At 44.4% G+C, this 19,547-nt stretch overlaps 1 protein-coding gene across 1 annotated transcript in view; it reads right to left on the reverse strand.

The window, feature by feature from the left end:
• Nell1 (neural EGFL like 1) overlaps positions 1-19,547 on the reverse strand; it is an 834,960-nt gene that overhangs the window by 736,878 nt on the left and 78,535 nt on the right. Inside the window, 1 exon segment of the mRNA XM_038313841.1 lies at positions 5,922-6,072. Coding sequence (XP_038169769.1) covers positions 5,922-6,072 — 151 coding nt within the window.

Consider the following 19,547-nt stretch of genomic DNA (forward strand, 5'->3'; position numbering starts at 1 on the left):
TGGAAAAGAAGAGACCCAAGTTCATGCTCCTACTATTAAACACCTGGTCAAATGGCCTACTGACACTTTTGTAGCTTCTCCAGGAGGGAGTCAATTTTCTTTAAGGGTGCGGCCCCTGGCAGGTAGATCATGCTACAATAGATGGACCGACATCCATATGGGTATACAAATTAGAATCAGTGAGGTACCAAAAGGAAAAAGGACACAAAGTTGGGAGAGTACTGCATGGATTTGAAGGAAATTAGGAGGACTGGAAGTAGCTTATAACCAAAATAAATTATATAGATATATAAAAAACTCTAAAAATATCATATTAAAAATGTCCCTGTTTTTTTCTACCCAAACACAAATAGTATACCTCATGAAACCTTTTAAAAAATTGACCACATACTTGGTAACAAAGCAAACCTCAACACATACAAAAAAAAAATGGAATAACCTCCTGTATCTTATCAAATCACTATGGCTTAAAGTTAGAATTCAACAACAACACTAGTTGCAGAAAGCCTACAAATTCATGAAAATTGAACAATGCTCAACTGAATCACCCCTGTTTCAAGGAAGAAAAAAAAAGAAAGAAATTAAAGACTTCCTAGAGGCTCCAAAGCTACAGAGAAACCCTGTCTCGAAAAACCAAAAAAAGAAAAAAAGAAAATGAAGACTTCCTAGAATTGAATGAAATGACCTCACAACATACCCAAATTTATGGGACACTTTGAAAGCAGTGCTAAGAGGAAAGTTCATGGCACTAAGTGCCTACATAAGGAGCGTGAAGAAATCTCACACTAGCGACTTAACAGCACACCTGAAAGCTATACAACAAAAAGAAGCAAACTCATCCAGAAGGAGTATCCTTTGGGGAGACTACTGGAGGAGTCATTCCTAAATATTCAGCATTATATTTATTTCTCAGTTTTATCATATGCTGAGTCTCTCTGGTAGAATTTAATCTTTTTAAGGATAGAAATCAGGTCTTCTGCATTCCCCATGGCCACTGCAGTAAAACATTGCCTGTCGATCCATCCTTGTTTGCTTTGCATAAACTAAGCATACGTGGTAGAGGAAACCATAAAAATCCAAAGGGGATCTCTTGTCCATTCCTTCATACTTGTCTTGTTTATTCAATACCTGAGGCGTCCTATTTCTGTGGGAAATGATGGTGGACTCTCATGAGAAGAAAGACAGCATTGAAGAACACTGGGGCTGTACAAGTTATTTTTAAGAAAAGCATTTAAATCCAAAAAGAGAACAAGCAGCTAAATTTTCTAGAAGGAAAATAAAAAAGGAAGGAGAGATTTATCTGCTGAGGAATGACCATTCCATATGTATTGTCCGTTGCAGTTCTAGCGCAACTGTGCTACTTAGACTCTTGCCTGCACCACAAGGACAGGGAAGCAGCTCTCCAGACACACAGTGACTGCCATCACAAAGCCAGAACACCAGCCCCTGCCAGACCAGCTCTAAAATCCCAGTCCACATGCTTCTTGCCTGTTGGGAAGCTCTTCTCTGGGTTTGTTGACAAGCAGCTGAAGACTTCCATCCAGTCGTAGGCATTTGTTTGTCTCTGCTATCAAGGAGACTCTGACATTCCCATTCCATCAAGTCAGAGAAGGTAAAGAAGGGGCTCAGCCTTCCTGTGCTCAGAAAGCTGAGACTCAGTTTGACGCCAAAACTTGAGCACAGAGTGCACCTTGGAATCAACCACATCTCTCACAGACACACAAGTCACCTTGTGTGGACTTAGCTATTGTCCATAACATGGCAGAAAGTCATCCAGAGGAATCAAGAGTACACTGCAAACCTCCTGAGGCTGAGAACAAGCTTGACCACTATAGAGAGACTCATCAGTTGCTCTTCCAAAGGACCCAAGTTCAGTTCCCCGCACCCACATCAAGAGCTTCCAATTGCCTGCAACTGCAGCTCCAGAGAATCCAATACTGTCTTCTGGCCTCCCCGGGCACTGTAATCACTCACACAAACCTCATACTCAGACCCAACCATCCCCACAGGCTTAGCTCCAGACACACTTAAGAAGCAGCTTTGCCTAATATGTGTTGCTCAAAGATGCTTCCTTCTGCAGCAGATGGAGATCATCACAGGAGAGCCACAGCTGGTCAAAACACAAAGAACAAGTGACTGTGCAGTGTCTGTCCCCAGTTGATGTATCTACATCATAACCCCTACACTGAAGGCTCAAGAAATGTTATGAAAGAAGGAAGGAAAAGACACGAAGAGCCAGAGGTCAAGGATGGTTCTGCAAGATGGCAGGATAGAGAATGGACTTACAAAAATCAATAGTTTGTCCATACACCAACAACAAACACCACTGAGAAAGAGATCTTGGACACACTCCCATTCAGACTAGCCTCAAAGAAATCAAATATTGAGGAATAAGCCTAGCAAAGGAGATGGAAGTCCTCTACAATAAAACCTTTAAACCTTGGAGGAAAGAAATAAAGAAACCAGAAACCAGAAAAATATCCCATGCTCATGGATTGATAGAATTAATATTTTAAAATATAGCATATATGCTATATAACAATATATTTTATATGTTCAGATAACACATAAAAAGATGTTATATAAAAATCTCAACCTATATAATTCCAGAATATATAAAGAATTCAAAAACAATCAAAAATGACACTCTAAAAAAAAATCTAAGCAGAGAATTTTCTGAAAAAAAGAATAGAAAGTGCTGAGAGTTGGAGAATTGGTCTTCCCTAAGTACAAGCTCCCTAACTGGTTATCTGATACCAACACATATTGTTATGTGATATTTTGCTCATGTTCTGACAAAGTTTGCTTGAAGTCAGAGGGTGGGGACCAGTCACTAGCTGATCAAAATTAACCATAGTGGTTTAGAGGACTGTAGACAGAGAGGAGACAGGAAGCAGAAAGGCGGGACAGAGAGAGGATCTCAGCCCTTCTGGATGGAAGAAGGGAACAGCAGGAAACAACTGGTGGCTGTTTCTCTGGGTTTTCACAGCTTTAACCCCATATATGACTCCTTATTTTTTATTGATAAGATTAATTAGATTATAATTCAACATCTAAGTAACACTAAATGGTTAAAGCAGGTTGTATTTATATATTTAGTGTGAGTGTGTATGTGTGTGTGTGTGTGAAAGAGAGAGAGAGAAAGAGAGAGAGAGAGAGAGATAGCAATTAAAAGGGAGGTCAAGATTTCAAGGGGAACAAGTAGGTGGAGCATGGGAGGGATTAGAGGGAAGAAGAGGAAGGGAGAAATATTATATATATATATGGACACAAAGTGGGTATAAGGAAGAACTGGGATGGATATGGTCAAGATATTTTAATGAAATTCTCACAGAATTAATAAAATTAAAATTCTATATTATTAAAAAATAAATAAGTAAAATAAGAATTTCCTAATGTTAGACTGTTGCTCCTACAATTAAAACACATGCACAAGAAAATGTGGCTTCAGCCAAGCTGCTCTTAATACGGCCTTCCTCTCCCAACAGAAATAAAGAAGCTGAATGCCCAAATCTCCTCCCCTCTGCAACCACACACACATAGTCCCTCCTGCTCAAGGCTACTCTTTGCGTCCCCTACTGGGTTCTGATGCCCAGGGGTCATTCCTGCACCCTGCCTTCCTTAACTACTGGCCCTGGTCAGTGGACTCAGCGCTTGACAAAATTATGAAAGTCACACACTGCTTGGTGACACCATTGGATTGGCAGTAACTATTTTTTGGCGTTTTGTGTGGTCATGCTTTGACATCTCCAGAATTCATAAATCATTAGAATATTTTATTTTAATTACCCCCAAAAACTTGTTGCCATCCTTGTAGAAAATAAGTCTCCAGAAATAATTTCAATGGGGCAAGAGGGATGGAACGTCTACTAACGTTTTTAAATGTTTGGCTTACCTAATCAGCATTACTTGGAACTTCCTCAGACTTAAAGTCCCCTGAGGAAGGGATTGAACACCATGAAAACAATGAGCATTCTCCCCTCTCTTCACTAAAAATCGGGGCTTCTTTCTTCACAAAATACATCCTGATTATGGTTTCCCCACCCTGTGATCCTCCCAGGTACTCCCCACCTCCCCTCTCATCTGGATTCATACCCCCTTCTGTCTCTCATTAGAAAACAAATGGATTTCTAAGGGATAATAATTTAAAAATGACAAGATTTAAAAAACCAAAACTAACACGACAGACTAGGACAAGACAAACAGAAGGGAAAGAGCCCACAAAAATGCACAAAAAACAGATACAGACAGACCAACCCCACCTTGTTCACAATACATTCAGGAACCCCATCAAAACACTAAACTAGAAGTTATAATATATACAAAGGATTTATAGGGTATAAAAGAAAGAAAAGTTATATGTGTATGTATAATATTATATATAATTTTTTGAAAGCCCTGACATGGCATTATGAGACATGGAGCCTCTGAACATGTCTCTGAGTTCATTTTCCGTTGGCCATCTACTGTGGACATGCAGCCTAGACTTAAGAGTAATGTGTTTCGCCAGTGAGACTCCCTTAGAGAAAATTAAGTTTTGTTTACAAGTGGCTATCAATTGGAGACGATTTCTGGGTTAGGGACGGGGCATGTGCCCACTCCTCCTCTCAGCTCTAGGACCCCATCAGGTACAGCGCACGCCGCCGCAGTCCCTGCGAGTTCATCTGTGGTCAATCCGGTTGCTTTAGAAGGCCTTGATTCTTGGTGTTCTCCATCCCCTCCGGCTCTTACACTCTGCCTCTTCCACAGGGTTGCCTGAGCCCTGGATGGAGGGATTTGATGGAGACATCCCACTGAGGGCAGCATGGGTGTTCTTAAACCTAGAACTCATACCTCGGGAGGCTTGCATCTAAGGTCTCCATACGGCATTGAGTTTTCGCAGCCCCTGGCTCCTCCTTATACCTCTCATGGAGTATTCCAAACTCCCGTTCCCTTCCCCAGGAATTCTGTTACGCCTCTCTCTTTACCTTCCAGCCTGATCCTCTTTCAGTTCCAAGAGCCTCCTTTCTGTTCAGACTGTCAAACAGTACCTCACTTCTTTAAATTTTGTAAGTGTGTATGTCTGTGCATGCCACGGGTATCAGCTTGCGGCGGATCCTTCCACCAGGTGGGACCAGAGACTCAACTGAAGTTGCCAGGCTTGACAGCAAGCGCACACTGAGCATTCCCCCCACATTCATGTCTTTATATAACCATCGTGTCCTCTAGAGCCTTCCTCGGCTACTCCAACCCCACATAGGACTGGCCCTGCCCACCTTGGCTCCTCTAAGACAAGCTCCTAGCTCTGCATCCAGAGTGTCTTTGTACCCATTTGCCCATGCTCCCTCCGAGCTTCTCTGGGCCTCAGAGTGAACGTGGAGAGGTGCAGGGATAGTCACCTCAACATCCTGGTGTCAAGTATAGTTTCCATGGAAACACTCGATGGAGGCTCTACAGAAAGTTGTTCAATCCAGCTGATTAACAAATCTGATGACCTAAATAATGCCAGTAGGCTGTGTTTTGTACAAATGAAGTGAACCAGAAGATAACATGACTGATTCATGCTGGTCTTTGAAGAAAAAGTACACAATCATTTGCCCCAAATAAATTCTTACTGGGAAGGTCAATTCTACCATGAATATGGTCAGCAGAAACTAGACCTCAGGGGGGGGCCTGTTTCCTCGTGGCCCCCGTCTCCAGACCGCAAGGTATCTTATACACTCCTTTCCTTCCAATAGAGTCTTAAAATGTAAGATTTGTCTCCACGAGTTTACAGTGGCACACCCTGTATTCTCGGGACAGAAGGCAGAGGCAGAAGGATCACTGAAGGTGAAGTGTAATCCTGTCTATACAGAAAGTTTCAAATCAGCCTAGGATATATAATGAGATTCTCTCCAATAAAAAACCCAATTAATTAATTAAAATAAGAAAGTGTTTCCTACCTGTGCTCCAGCTCCCGGATGGACAGTATCACCCCCGAGGTGGACGGCTTCTGCTGCACTGTGGCCAAAAAGGTGAACTCACTCTTATTCCGGAACAACTGGATCAGCTTCTCGCTGACGTGAGGGGCCGAGTGGATCTCTCTCTGCACATCTGGGGGTCACAAAGGAGAAGTAGGGTGAAGAGGGGAGGTGTTGAAAACAGGAGCGTGGGAAGAAGAAGAAGAAAATGGAGTCAAGTTATAAATGAAACACTTAAGAGCCCAGCTTGCTTTCTTCTCCTCTTCTGGCAATGGCTTTCATTTTCTGGCCCCACTCATCACCCCATGCAGCTACATTCATCCAACAAAAACCCCGGAAATGCTATCTCTGTCACCATGGCCACTGGTCACTTTGACAAGTCACCGTAGGCCAGACAGTGGTTTTCTGACATAAATTTTGATGGGATAATGAGCAATTTGGCCTCCTGAAAAAGATCAATTGAGTCGCTATAAATAAGGTTGGAGGTTGTCAGGTTAAGGGGGATCCTGAGAGTCAGAGAACCTCAGGCCTGGCAGGACCCAAGGATAACGAATGAGCCTCAAATTCTTTGTTCCTCGTGGACTCGGCTTCTGTCTTCCCAACACGTATCTGTCCTTGCCTTGTACCTACAAAGATACGGCACTAACGATGCCAGACAGCTCCACCTTTGCTTAAAGAGTAAGAACAATCCATGTGGCTGATCTATAACTGTGCTTGGAAGAACTCTGCGAACATGGGATGGATTACGTTCCTTTATGAACACAACTCCTTACATTCGCTAAGGTTGAGACCCACCCTGCAGGGCCTAGAGGTCATGAACCCTGTTAATCCTGCTTCTGCTTAGGTGTCTCTGTCTCCAGCATCAGCGCACGGAGACAGGGATATCCTCATCACGACGCTCCAAGCATTGGCTCGATACCTCACACATCACACTTATCTTCCAGTGTCAGAACTGGTCACCAAAGGTCCGAAGCTGGGGAAGACACTGCAGAGGAGCGCATGTAAGTGTCAAAAGTTGTTTGGCAAACATGCCATTGTATGATTTTGTTTTCTTTCTCTAAAATCCATGGGAGGACCGCCATTTTATGAATAGAAATGGAGGAGGAATGGGTGAGGGGCAGAGGGGAAATGGTGGGAAGGGACTGGAAGGAGAGGAGGAAGGAGCCAGGATGTAAAATAAATAAATATTTTTTAAAGTTGTTTGGCTCTTATAATCTTTAGCCAGAGGACCAGGATGCCTGTATTGGGTAGTGTTCTCTAGACATGACCCATAAAATCTCAAAAATACAGCTGCCTAAGCAAGACCTGCATAACAATACCAGTTTGACATGCCAGTGTGGTTGGGGGAAGTTTCACAAGCTCCCTCATCCCTGATAAAGAGCTATGGGAACTCAAAGGCTCTGAGAAAGGGAGAATCAGTGTTGAGCCACTGATACGTTATCAAATCCCACGTGGTAAATCCTAAACACATGAATACTGAGCCACACTAAATGGATTCGGTAGATACACACACACACACACACACACACACACACACACACACACACACACGAGAAAGAGAGAGAGACCCCTCTGTGTATGTGTGTGGAACAACAATAATAATTAAAGATGTCATGACTGATAGGATTGTGAGCAAACATGGAAAATTGTAAATACAATACTTATGTTTGAAAAAAAATAATTTTAGATTTTAAAAACAAATATGGAAAAAACCATGAATTTAAAAGTAGCAAGGCAGGGTATAGAGCAGGGTTAGAGTGAAGTCAGAGAAGGGGGAAATGATGCAAATATATTATAACAAAAAATAAAAGGAATGATTCTTAACAGTATACTTGGTGGTATCTTCTTGTACTCTGCTCTACTTTTCTGACCATGTGATAATGAGTTGGTTATTTCTCCAAGTGAGAGGGATCAGTACAGATCATGAGACTCCAATATTTACGTAAACCACATTGCAAACTTGTACTACGACCTGGATGTATCTTCAAAACTAAATAGTGATATCTAAAAAGAAAAGCCCTTGAATGGTTGACTGACGCTCGACTTCTCATGAGCACGAAGGAAACGGACAAGGTGATCTCTCACAGCCTGCCCAGCTTGGCTTCTGGTTCACCCAGCCCTGTGGCACATGTAGAGAAGAGCAGTCTCTCCAGCAGAAGTCTGGGCCGCGAATGGGAGAAAACAGGGAGTCCCGGCACAGAGGCAGCTGGCAGCCGAAACCCACATGCCTGCCACTCACCTCTCAACCTGTGTTATCACTGAGTGCCATACGGCTTCCTTGCCACAGACTGAGACAAGAGACAGCCACATAAAGATCTGTGGGATCTGGAGAGGATGGTTCAGTGGTTAAGGACGTCTGGTGTTCTTCCTGGGTTTGATTTCCAGCACCTACATGTCAGCTAAGAACTGTCTGCAAGTCCAGTTCCAAGAGACCCTAGGCCCACTTCTGGTTTCCATAAGCATGTGTTCACATAGTGTACAGACATACATGTAGACAAAACAGAAACATACACATAAAAATAAGTAAGTCTTTAAAAAAAAGAAGAAATGCTTCTATGTCTTCTACACAATCATGCCTGTACACTTTCTGAGACATCTTTTAATTTTACTAACATGGGAACAATTTTTTTTCACAAACTAGAGAACATTGTCCAAATTTTATTAACTTTAATTTTTTTTATCATTAGTGCTGAGGGAAATCCTCCTGATAAATTCATCTAGATTTATTGCCAGGAAAAATTACAGATTCCCGAGATGAGCTTGTCTGCTTTCTTTAATCCTTCTCTATTCATTAATTAGGAGCCATAAGATCGGGAGTAGCTGCCTCGAGAGTTCCTGTTAGATGCAAGGCCCATTGGAAGGAGGTCTGCACTCGGTCACACTGCATGCTCTGGGCAGAGAGCCACACTGGCCATGGTGTGCATAGTGTGCTCACCTCCCTTTCTCTCGCCTTTGGATAGCTAGCCCTGACCAGAGGCCACCAAATTAAAACCCACAGCTGAGAGCTCTTTTTGTTGTTGGTGGTGGTGGTTTTGTTTTGTTTTGTTTTGTTTTTTGTTTTTTGTTCTGTTTTGGTTTTTGTTTGTTTGTTTGTTTTGTTTTGTTTTTCGAGAGGGTTTCTCTGTAGCTTTGGAGCCTGTCCTGGAACTAACTCTTGTTGAGCAGGCTGGCCTCTAACTCACAGAGGTCTGCCTGCCTCTGCCTCCCAAGTGCTAGGATTAAAGGTGTGCGCCACCACCGCCCAGTCTGAGCTTTTTTTAAAATTGTTTTTATTGAGCTATATATTTTTCTCCACTCTCCTCCCTTTCTCTTCCCTCCCCTTTTACCCTCTCCCAAAATCCCCATGCTCCAAATTTACTCAGGAGATCTTGTCTTTTTTTACTTTCTACTTCCCATGAAGATTAGATCCATGTATGTCTCTCTTAGAGTCCTCATTGTTGTCTAGGTTCTCTGGGATTGTGAATTGTAGGCTGGTTTTTCTTTGCTTTGTGTCTAAAAGCCACTTATGAGTGAGAACTTATGATATTTGTCTTTCTAGGTCTGGTTTACCTTGCTCAATATGATATTTTCAAGATTCATCCATTTGCCCACAAATTTCAAGATGTCGTTACTATTTTCTGCTGTGTATAAATGTACATTGTATAAATGTACCACATTTTCCTTATCCATTCTTCGTTCAAGGGGCATATAAGTTGTTTCCAGGTTCTGGTTATGCAAACAATGCTGCTATGAACATAGGTGGGCACATGTCCTTGTACGATTGAGCATCCTTTGGGTATATACCCAAAAGTGGTATTGCTGGGTCTTGAGGTAAGTTGTTTCTTAATTTTCTGAGAAATTGCCATACTGATATCCAAAGTGTCTGTACCAGCTTGCATTCCCACCAGCAATGCAGGAGTGTTCCCTTTCCCCACAACCTCTCCAGCATACGTTGTCATCAGTGTTTTTGATCTTGGCTATTCATGTAGGAGTAAGATGGAGTCTCAGCGTTGTTTTGATTTGCATTTCCCTGACAGCTAAGGATGTTGAGCATTTCCATAAGTACTTTCAGCCATTTTAGATTCATCTGTTGAGAGTTCTCTGTTTAGGTCTGTACCCCATTTATATTAGATTATTTGTTCTTTTGATGACTGATTTCCTGAGTTCTTTGCCTATTTTGGAGATCATACCTCTGTCTGATGTGGGGTTGGTGAAGATCTTTTCCCATTCTGTAGGCTGTCGTTTTGTCTTGTTGATCATGTCCTTTGCCTTACAGAAGCTTCTCAGTTTCAGGAGGTCCCATTTATTAATTGTTTCTCTCAGTGTCTGTGCCACTAGGATTATATATAGGAAGTGGTCTTCTGTGCCCATGCGTTCAAGTGTACTTCCCACTTCGGAAGCCCTTCTAAACAAGATTCATAAACAGAATTCCTTACTTAATACCCACTTCTAGACAGCTAGTAGGTGTTTCAACGTTCTATAGTGACAAGACTCTCATTCTGTTATTCAGCCCTCCAACACCCTGATTTCCAGTCTGCGTAAATGTGACACCCAGTTCCTCAAGTCAAACACTGAAAACTGTTCTTGGTACTCCCCACTTTGCCTCCATATCCAATCACATGACTCCCATGGCTGGAATTTGTCCACTCGTCCCCACTTCCCTCTCACAGCGCATGCCTAGGCCACTCCCACATACCCCACTTTCCTCTCACAGTGCATGCCCAGGTCACTCACAGACACCCTCAAAAGACTGGCAGTTGAGCTGTAACAAGTCCCACCTTTCCAGGCTACCTTCTTTTCCCCACCTTGCACACAGCAACCAGCTGCTCTTTTTAAAAAACATGTCTGGATTATGATGGCCTCCTGCTAAAAGTCTGTAGTGACTTCCTACTGCCCCTGGGATAAAGTCCAGTTCCATCGTTATGGCAGTGAAATCAGCCACGGAGAGATCTGAGGTGCCTTCCCCCCAGATCCCGTTCACTCCTTTACATTTGCTAGGGGAACACACCCTTGCCTCAACATCTTTGCCTCTTCTCTTCTCCCAGGGAGCTCTGCACACACCTGGATTCCCTCCTGGAATTCTCGCTGCTGCGGTCCCTGAGCCACCGTCCAGGGTGGGCTCCTCAGGCACGTCCCTCTTCCCACCACTCTGAGTGAGTCCATACGACTCCTCTGCACACAAGATTGTGATCAGCTCGTTATCTCCTCGTGTAGCAACCACAGTCTGTGTGTTGTTTACTTTCTCCCCTGAAAGACTGCAGGCTCCTTGATGGGCAGCGTATCTATTTATTCAGAGTCTGACCCCCATTCTTTATGCCTGACACAAAGAAGGCATCCAATTTAGATATACTGATTGCCTCATTTATTTTCCTTACTTATATTTTCGCTTTAAATAACTACATATATTGCACTCAGAAAATATGCAAAACTGGGAGGTAAATTGATCTTTCTCAAATGCCAGTGGATATCTGGTTAAATAAGATGGCATTTGGAGCCAGCTCCCACCCCTCTATACAGGACACCCCTGAACAGTCAAAACTGGCTCTACCAGCCTTTCCTTGCTCATCCAACCTTGAAGGTTGAGCATTTTGCATCCTATATTTCACATGTCTCTTCATAAATGATTAATGTATGGAAGTAAAAAAAAAAGACCCCACCAGCGCCTCCCAGAGGAAACTGTGAGAAATGCCCAGTTGAATACAAAGATATTACATGTAGTCTCATCATTGGCAAGGAAGCACAGGCCTGAATTTAGACAGAGAACAAACAAAAGCCACCCCATTTCCCATAGCATAGAGACCAGGACACAAGAGCAGACTTCACATCATGGCGGCTACTCTGAATTTGGCAGATAACTAGCTGGGTGGGTAACCTTGGACAAGACACCTCTCTTTGAACCCCATAATCAACTGCTGAAGATCAAGGACTGAGTTATTTGATGCCTTGGCCTCAATATCTTCTCGGTAATGTTAACTAACTTATTCCACCCTAGACATAGAGCAAAAGACGGTATTTTTCCATCTATTAGGCACCCAGATTCTCTAATTGTTCTTCTTCATTCAATTTCCAAATTAATAATGAAAGTTTTCAGTTCCTCAGATACTGGCATGTCACCTCCTCTGCAGAAGCCGACTTCTTCCAAAGGTTGAAAGAACAGTGAGTGAATGTGAATTAATAAGAGCCTGCAGCGAAGGACACACTGCCAGGGTCTACTGCTCTGACGCGTGTTCGCAGTGTTCCCTGAGAATATTCCACCTATAAGAGGGAACAAGAAAAATGTCCGTGGTGGGTCAAGTTCAAGTAGAACCTAGATATCAACTAAGAGGTCTGTGAAATACATTCAGTAAACAGACCAAAGAAACAGAATCATAGGGCCAAGCACAGGCAAGAAGGGGATGAAGAGGAGTTGAGTTGACGCCTTCGCCTTCTTCTGGTACTGTTCTCACATGGAGAGAGAGAGAGAGAGAGAGAGAGAGAGAGAGAGAGAGAGAGAGAGAGAGAGAGAGAGAGAGAGAGAGAGAGAGAGAGAGAGAGAGATCCACACACATATCACATGTTTAAAAAATAGTAAAGTTTAAAAAACAAAAAGAAAATCAGACTTCTCCCTCATGGGAGAAAGTCAGGAACATGAGGGGTGCGTTCACTCATGGAGACGGTGGGACAGAACTAAAGGGAGATCACCAACTCCAGTTGGAATGGGACTGATGGATCATGCGACCAAACCCGTCTCTCTGAATGTGGCCAACAGCGGGGGCTGACTGAGAAGCAAAGGATACTGGCGCTGGGCTCTGATTCTTCTGCATGGACGGGCTCTGTGGGAGCCTTCTCAGCTTGGTCGATCACCTTCCTGGACCTGGGGGGAGTTGGGAGGACCTTGGACTTAGCATAGAGTGGGGACCCTGATGGCTCCTTGGCCTTGAGAGGGAGGGAGGGGAGGTATGGGTGGAGGGAAGGGGAGGGAATGGGGAGAAGGAGGGGCGGGAAGGGGGAGGAGGAGGGGAGGGAGGGGGAGGAGGAGGGAAGGAGATGGAAATTTTTAAATATAAAAAAAATAAACCATGAGAAAAAAAAAGAATTTGAAGTGAAAAAAAAAAATAAACCATGAGAATGAAAAAAAAAAAGAAAATCAGACTTGCACAATTTAAATAATGTTATGAAGAACACTGGGCTAGGAGACCATGGCCCAAAGATTCTAAGCCATCTCATCCAACGGAATCCATTCCAAACTCTGTGACATCTGCTGTCTGTCATCTTGCAGTCTTGGTGTCTATGCCTGTGGAAAGAGATAAGTCCCCAGGACAAGCCCACAGTGGAGCACTCTAGAACCAGTCTGGATACACTGGGCAGATGAGGAAAGACTCCCCCGTGAGGCAAATGCCAGCAGCTAAAGAAACTCAGTCACAAAGATGCACCCTGGGCAAGCCAGGGTCATGAGTCAAGGTTGTACAGAACAAGCAGCATGGCAGTCATGAACAAGGACCAGCATGCTCCCTGGCATTCCCCTGGTGCCCTGCTGACCTGCTACCCCTCTCCTCTCCCACTCAGCCACTGCCCCTGCTTTAGACTACAAGCCCCACTGCCCTTCCTCCGGGGCACAGCACTCCCACTCTGCTGCTCCCATCTGTAGCAAGTTTTCAAGAACCAGCTGCCTCTGACTGCCTCAGGCCAGCCATCCCCTGTATTCTGTCCTCACTGTATCTATACCACAGTCACCAGTTGTGTGTGTGTGTGTGTGTGTGTGTGTGTGCCATAATTTTTGCATGCGATCAACTTATTCATATTATCTTCCTCACACTACTGCAGATCCCATGAGAAACTGCTTGCCAGTGTGTACTCAGACCTACTACCACAGAACCTGGTACACACCTGGTAGAGAGCCAATCACTTGATTAATAAAGACAATGTCCTAAATATAATATAATAAAGGGAGTGAGTGGCATACACGTGACACCAATGTGTTGAGACAAAGTTACTCCAATAGCAAGCTAGCAAAGGAAAAATAAATCTAGGTGAGCAGTCCAGCTCTTCCATTAGGGAATGGAGCCTAGGGAGACCTAGGACACTAATCAATTTGTGTAATTACTATTTGACTCCATCAAAAGACATCCTGGTGCCCCCATAATTCCACTAATGAGAGAGGGTGTGTGAGGCAGCCGAGCTCTCCTTACACGTTTGATGATACCAGTAAGACAAATCAATCCAACCCAACCTCCGTCACAAGACGTCAACGTTTTAGACTGCCTCTCTGCACTGCCTGATGAGTCTTCTCGTCCCCATCATTCCGTCCTGACTCAGACGCATGGGAGTCATAAAGCTATGGATGCCTGCCCATTTGGCTGACAAGAAAACACACAGGGGGACTAACTAAAGACTTCTTTAACATGACTGAGACTTTATTATTTAACCAAAGGCTATAGAACAGTAGAGAATGAATTATGGTATAAACACCTGCTGGAAAATTACATATGATGATATCAGATGATACTGAGATGATGAGAGGGTGAAGGAAACTTCTAACCAATCTGTCTCCCGGAAGGGAAGGACCAGTCAGCTCCAAATGGCCTGATGGGATATTTAAACAAAAATAGGGCACTCAACCCTTGGCACCCAGACCCTATATCCATGTGTGCCAAGGCAGTTCAGGAAAGGAGCAATAACTTGTCTTCATGTTCCCTCAAACCTGCTTTTAATCTGCTCTGTCAAGGGTGCTCGTGCCAAGCAGATGTGCCCACTGCATGGAAATATGCAGCCCCATGCACGGGAAGAGACACTGGACTTGAGCAAGAATGCTGCCTCCTATAAGGTTTGTTGCCTGCATCCTTCAAAAGATAGAAAGGCATCTTCATTGCCGAGCTTTGTGAAGTACCCACCCAGGTATCCACCCACTCTCTTGTTCCCCACTTAAGTATCTTTTGTGAGCACTGCGCTGACCCAAGGCAGTGCATCTTCATGGGGTGCGATGTGACCCTGGTGGTGCACGCCCTTCAAGGGCAATACAAAGTGGTGGTTAACAGATCAGGATCTAGAGCCACTGAGACCCCCAATGTGTGTGCGTGCAAGCATGTGTGTGTGCGTGTATGCACGTGTGTGCATGTGTATGCATGTGTGTGCATGTGTGTCCATGTGCGTATGGTGTGCCTGTGTGTGTGTGTGTGTGTGCGTGTGTGTGTTATGCTTGATAGTGGCAGTTAAACTCAGGGCTGCACACATTCTAGACACACAATCCATCACTGAAGCACCTCCACAGAACCTTTCTTCTGTTTCCTTTTAACACCAGGGTCTTCATAAAGAAAGGTTCTTCATGGGTTGGCCTTGAACTTGTGACTCCCATGCTTTAGCCTCCTGAGGTAGCAGGGATTACAGACATGCTATGACCACCAGGCCCAGCTGAGATTACAGGTTTATCTACTAGGTGTGCAGCCTTGGGACAGTTAACCCCTCTGTACTTAGGACCCCCTCACTCCCCAAATGATAATAAATTGCATGTACCCCATGGAGACAGTACAACTATGATAAATTAAGTTTGATTTTAACCCTTAAGATAGAATCTCCCCATAAAAAGAACATGGCATTTGGAACACCTGGAATAAAAGCCCAGATCCTATAGGATGTGGAAAGTACCAAACAACATCCATAGCCAGCACTGTTACAGCTTGAGCTGATGCAAAGGCCACACTTGTGGCTGGATATGGGTACGGGCCAGTGGGGTGGCAGCAGGCAGGTTTGACAGCCTGTTCCAGCTCCCACTTGCTTACAAGAGAAAGGGAAGAGTCAATGGGATTTCTGGCCATTGCAGTCTAGGTCCAAGAGGTTAACATCCAGTTTTGAATTTTCACTTCTTACTAAGGATTTTAAATGCATTCCAAAAATTTTTCACAGCAGCCCGATGATGTCAGTACTCGTGTGTCATCCCGTGGGTGACGAGCAGAGCAAAGATGCCTTTTGTGGAGTAGGTAGAAGTCAAATTCTGATTCACTTTGTGCCAACCTCGGGAGACACTGCCTGTCTTCTCAGACATGCTTCCAGCTTCTCGGGACCTGGCTTCCAGCTCTGCCCTGGACACTGTAGATAGCTCAGCTTCCTTTCTCCAATCTTAAGTGGCCTTGTCTGTGACAGGATGGTAATATCCAGCTGTCTTAGGTCTTGTCTTGCTTTATAGAGACATCATGACCATGGCAACTCTTATAAAGGAAACAGTTAATTGTGGTGGCTAGCTTACGGTTCAGAGGTTCAGTCCATTATCATCATGACAGGGAGCATGGTGGTTACCATACCTGCCTTTCAGAGCTCTGTAATAATAATGAAAGGATGAGTCCACAGACGGCACCATCCCTAAGCACCATTTCTAAGGAAGTGTCCGAGACATTTGCAAAGGAGGATGTGGAAGTTACACGCAGGACGATTTTCCAAGTGTCTCTATACACATGGCGCATTCCCTAACTGTGAAAACCACTGCATGAGCTATAACAAGAACAAATGCCTGACCCAAAGAAACGAAGGGACTTAAATGAGATCCCACCTCCAGCGAGCAGCAAAGGTGTGTGTGTTGGTAAATCAGCAGGTCTGCCTGTGCATAGCTTCCCTAAGCCCAGCCCAGTGCCAGTCAGTAAGCCGTACTCCACACCCATGCCAGAGTCAGACTCCTCCAAGACTCTTAGCTGCCTGTGTCCCGAGGTGCAACCCTGAGCTTGCATTAAAAGTTTAGATCGGTGTGGCTGACCTAATTAAAATTAATCCCCGTTTATGCAAAGTCCTAATTTTAGCCATGAAAGAGGTTTTTTTTTTTTTTTGAACGCTGATTTGGCCTTGACCTCACTACATCTTCTCAATGTCAATATTAAACAGCGGGACATCATGTTCAGTAGCTAAGCTCTCCAGCCCGTGATTGTTCGTTATGATCATTTTTCACATGCTACTTCAAATGCTGGGTTTTTTTTCCGAGAATAAAAATCTGCCTGCATTGAAATTCAGAGTGATCTTAATATGCAAGCCTCCTACAGAGATGATGTCTCATTTTAATTATTGTTTCGGTTTAATGGGTTTTCATTAAATTCGAGAATGGAACAATTATCAGGGTGAGCAGCTCATGTTTTAGAGGTAAGTTCTCGAGCTCTGGGGCAAGAAGACGGCTGTGACATACACGAGCAGAAAGCTGAGCCCTGGAAGATGCGCGTCTATCTGACTAATGGAAGACAGCAGATGATTTTACTGCCCAGCTTCTAAACACAGCCCGAGTCCCCTCTCAGTGCTACCCAAAGAACGCCAAGCGTGGGCTCAACTGGGGGCTCTAGATCACTTAACTTTCCCTCAAGTATCCAGATGCCCCTGTCATGGAACCAGAGAGCACTTTCCAATGTTCACAGCCTGTAAAGCAAGGTGTCAAACCCCAAGCAGACAGCCCTGATGAAACCGTCTCAGACACACACAAGAAATTCAGTTGCTTTGGTGGATTAATGTCTGACTTCCCACCCCTGGGAAATTGTTCCAACTTGGGTATAGATGCAAGGACCAAAGCCATATTAATTAACAAACTGTCAGGGAGACGAGAAGAAATGGCTTGAGTGACCAGGGCAGCATTTCACCTCAGAAACTACACAAATTTGTTATTCGGGGACCAACAAGACAGTGTTGCCTCTGACGGATATAAAGGAAGGAAAAATAAGGGAAGGGGTGGGAGTGAGAGGTGGAAACCTCTGAGGCAAGGTCCAAGGTCAGAGGTAAAGGGTGTAACTCCTTCTAGCGGGTGGGACCGCACCTGGAGAGGGAAGGAGCTTTCTCTCCTAATTCACTGATGGAGAAAGAGAAGGGAAGCTAGAGAGAGTCCTTCCTGAGAAAACTGGCCTGTTCCAGGCAGGCCAGTCTGGCAAACAGTGCAGAGACCTCTCTCCTGAGAGGGGAAGGAGGGCAAAGAACCTTTCACGACGTAAGGAATCGTGAAGCAACCTGAGACCCACACGGCTCGGCAGCTACCAAGTGATGGCACCTGCGTCCCCGCTGCTCATATTTCAGTGTTCACAGGACACCACGCGATGATAATCCTGTCCATGTGTACACTGTGCAAGTCAGAATAGCAAGTCAGAATAGTTAGCAAGTCTCTCACCTCCAACACTCTTTAATATCTTAACAACAAAGTCACTGAACTTACTTATGGGATGTAGTGTTGTGTTATCAGTACCCACACACAAAGTCCTAATGAACCAGGGTACCCAGTGCTTCCATGTCCTTAGGAATACTACATATGGAAGCTTCCCACTCTTCTCATCCAGTTGTCTATAAAACATGCACCATGTCCATTGGGGACAGGGGCAGTAATGGAACCCGCCCAGTAATGCTTGCTTTCAGCCCTTTTATTTCTGCTGTCCTAAAAAGTGCATCATCAGCTCCTCGTTCTCGGGTATTAATCCAATTACACGCCTTGTTAGCTAGTGAGCTCCTGACCCGCTGCTGGAGTGGTCCCCTGCACTATTTATCTGTGTGTCTTGACCATGGGGGTAGGGGTATCTGAGAGAGCCATGCATTTCTGGCCTTCTAAGAAAGTGAGAGAGGATAGTGAGGCTTTCCTGCCACTCCAGGCTTCTAAGAGTGGCCCCAAGAAATGTGTGGGCATCTTTCCAGAAAGGGGTCAGTGTGTGTTCATTTCTGCCATTTTTTACAGGTCATATGCCAGGGATATTGAACACCAATGTCACCCTAAAAATGAACTACACCTATGTTGTTTGCTTCTTGAAACCAAATCCAGTGACTCTGGCTGCAGGATCCTGTTTAGCCAGTGTCTCACCCCTGCCTTTCCAAGCAAGAGCCACAAACAGAAGCTGAAACCATTAGCCCTGTTTACTGACACATTTTCAAAATAAATTAAAAAATACGGACTGAAGCAAAGGTTGGTCTTTGATCATTATTGCAGACAACCCACTTCATGCCTGCCCTGAGTGTCCAAATTCAATGGACCACTCCTCTTCAATTTCCTACTTCATTTCGAAGAGCACCGCCTGTTAGGTCCCTGAGGTATCGTCTCTACTTGTGTGAGATCTGACTCTAACAGGGGGCATTTCTTTCTGCTCCCTACCACCATGTTATTCTTCTCTGTTCACAGCTAGACCCCCAGGAAGCTCTCTGAGGAAGGGAGGAGAGGTGTCTGAAGTACTCCTCCAGTCTCCACACCCATATGCATGACAACTCTCCTCCCACTTGGAATGCTAGCCATCCCCCGTCCAAATCCCACCCATTTTAAGGTCCAATCAAACTTCTCTAATGGTCCAAGAGTCTGGAACCCCAGCTGAAGACGATTTTCCCATTCAGCTTCTAAATTCAATCATTCATTCACCCAATCTGTGGCGCCAGTTTTCTCAGGAAGGACTCTCTCTGCCTCTGCTAACTCATCTCTTCTCTCTCTGACTTCCCATTTCTATCTCATAAGGTCCCTTATTCTACTGGGCTTTCTGGATAAGCTAGTATGTGATGCCTTCTTCCAGTTCCTTAATCAGCTCTGCAGAGCCCCATAACACCATCCTGGAGTGTGGAAATTATGAAGTGATCTCTTGCTAGTGGTGGGCTTTATTTTGCCTACAATAACCCCTGCTGCACTGTGAATAAAATCTTCATTCTTTGTCCTGACTTACATGATCTCAC

Source organism: Arvicola amphibius, chromosome 12 (assembly GCF_903992535.2).
Source record: "Arvicola amphibius chromosome 12, mArvAmp1.2, whole genome shotgun sequence".
NCBI lineage: Eukaryota > Metazoa > Chordata > Mammalia > Rodentia > Cricetidae > Arvicola > Arvicola amphibius.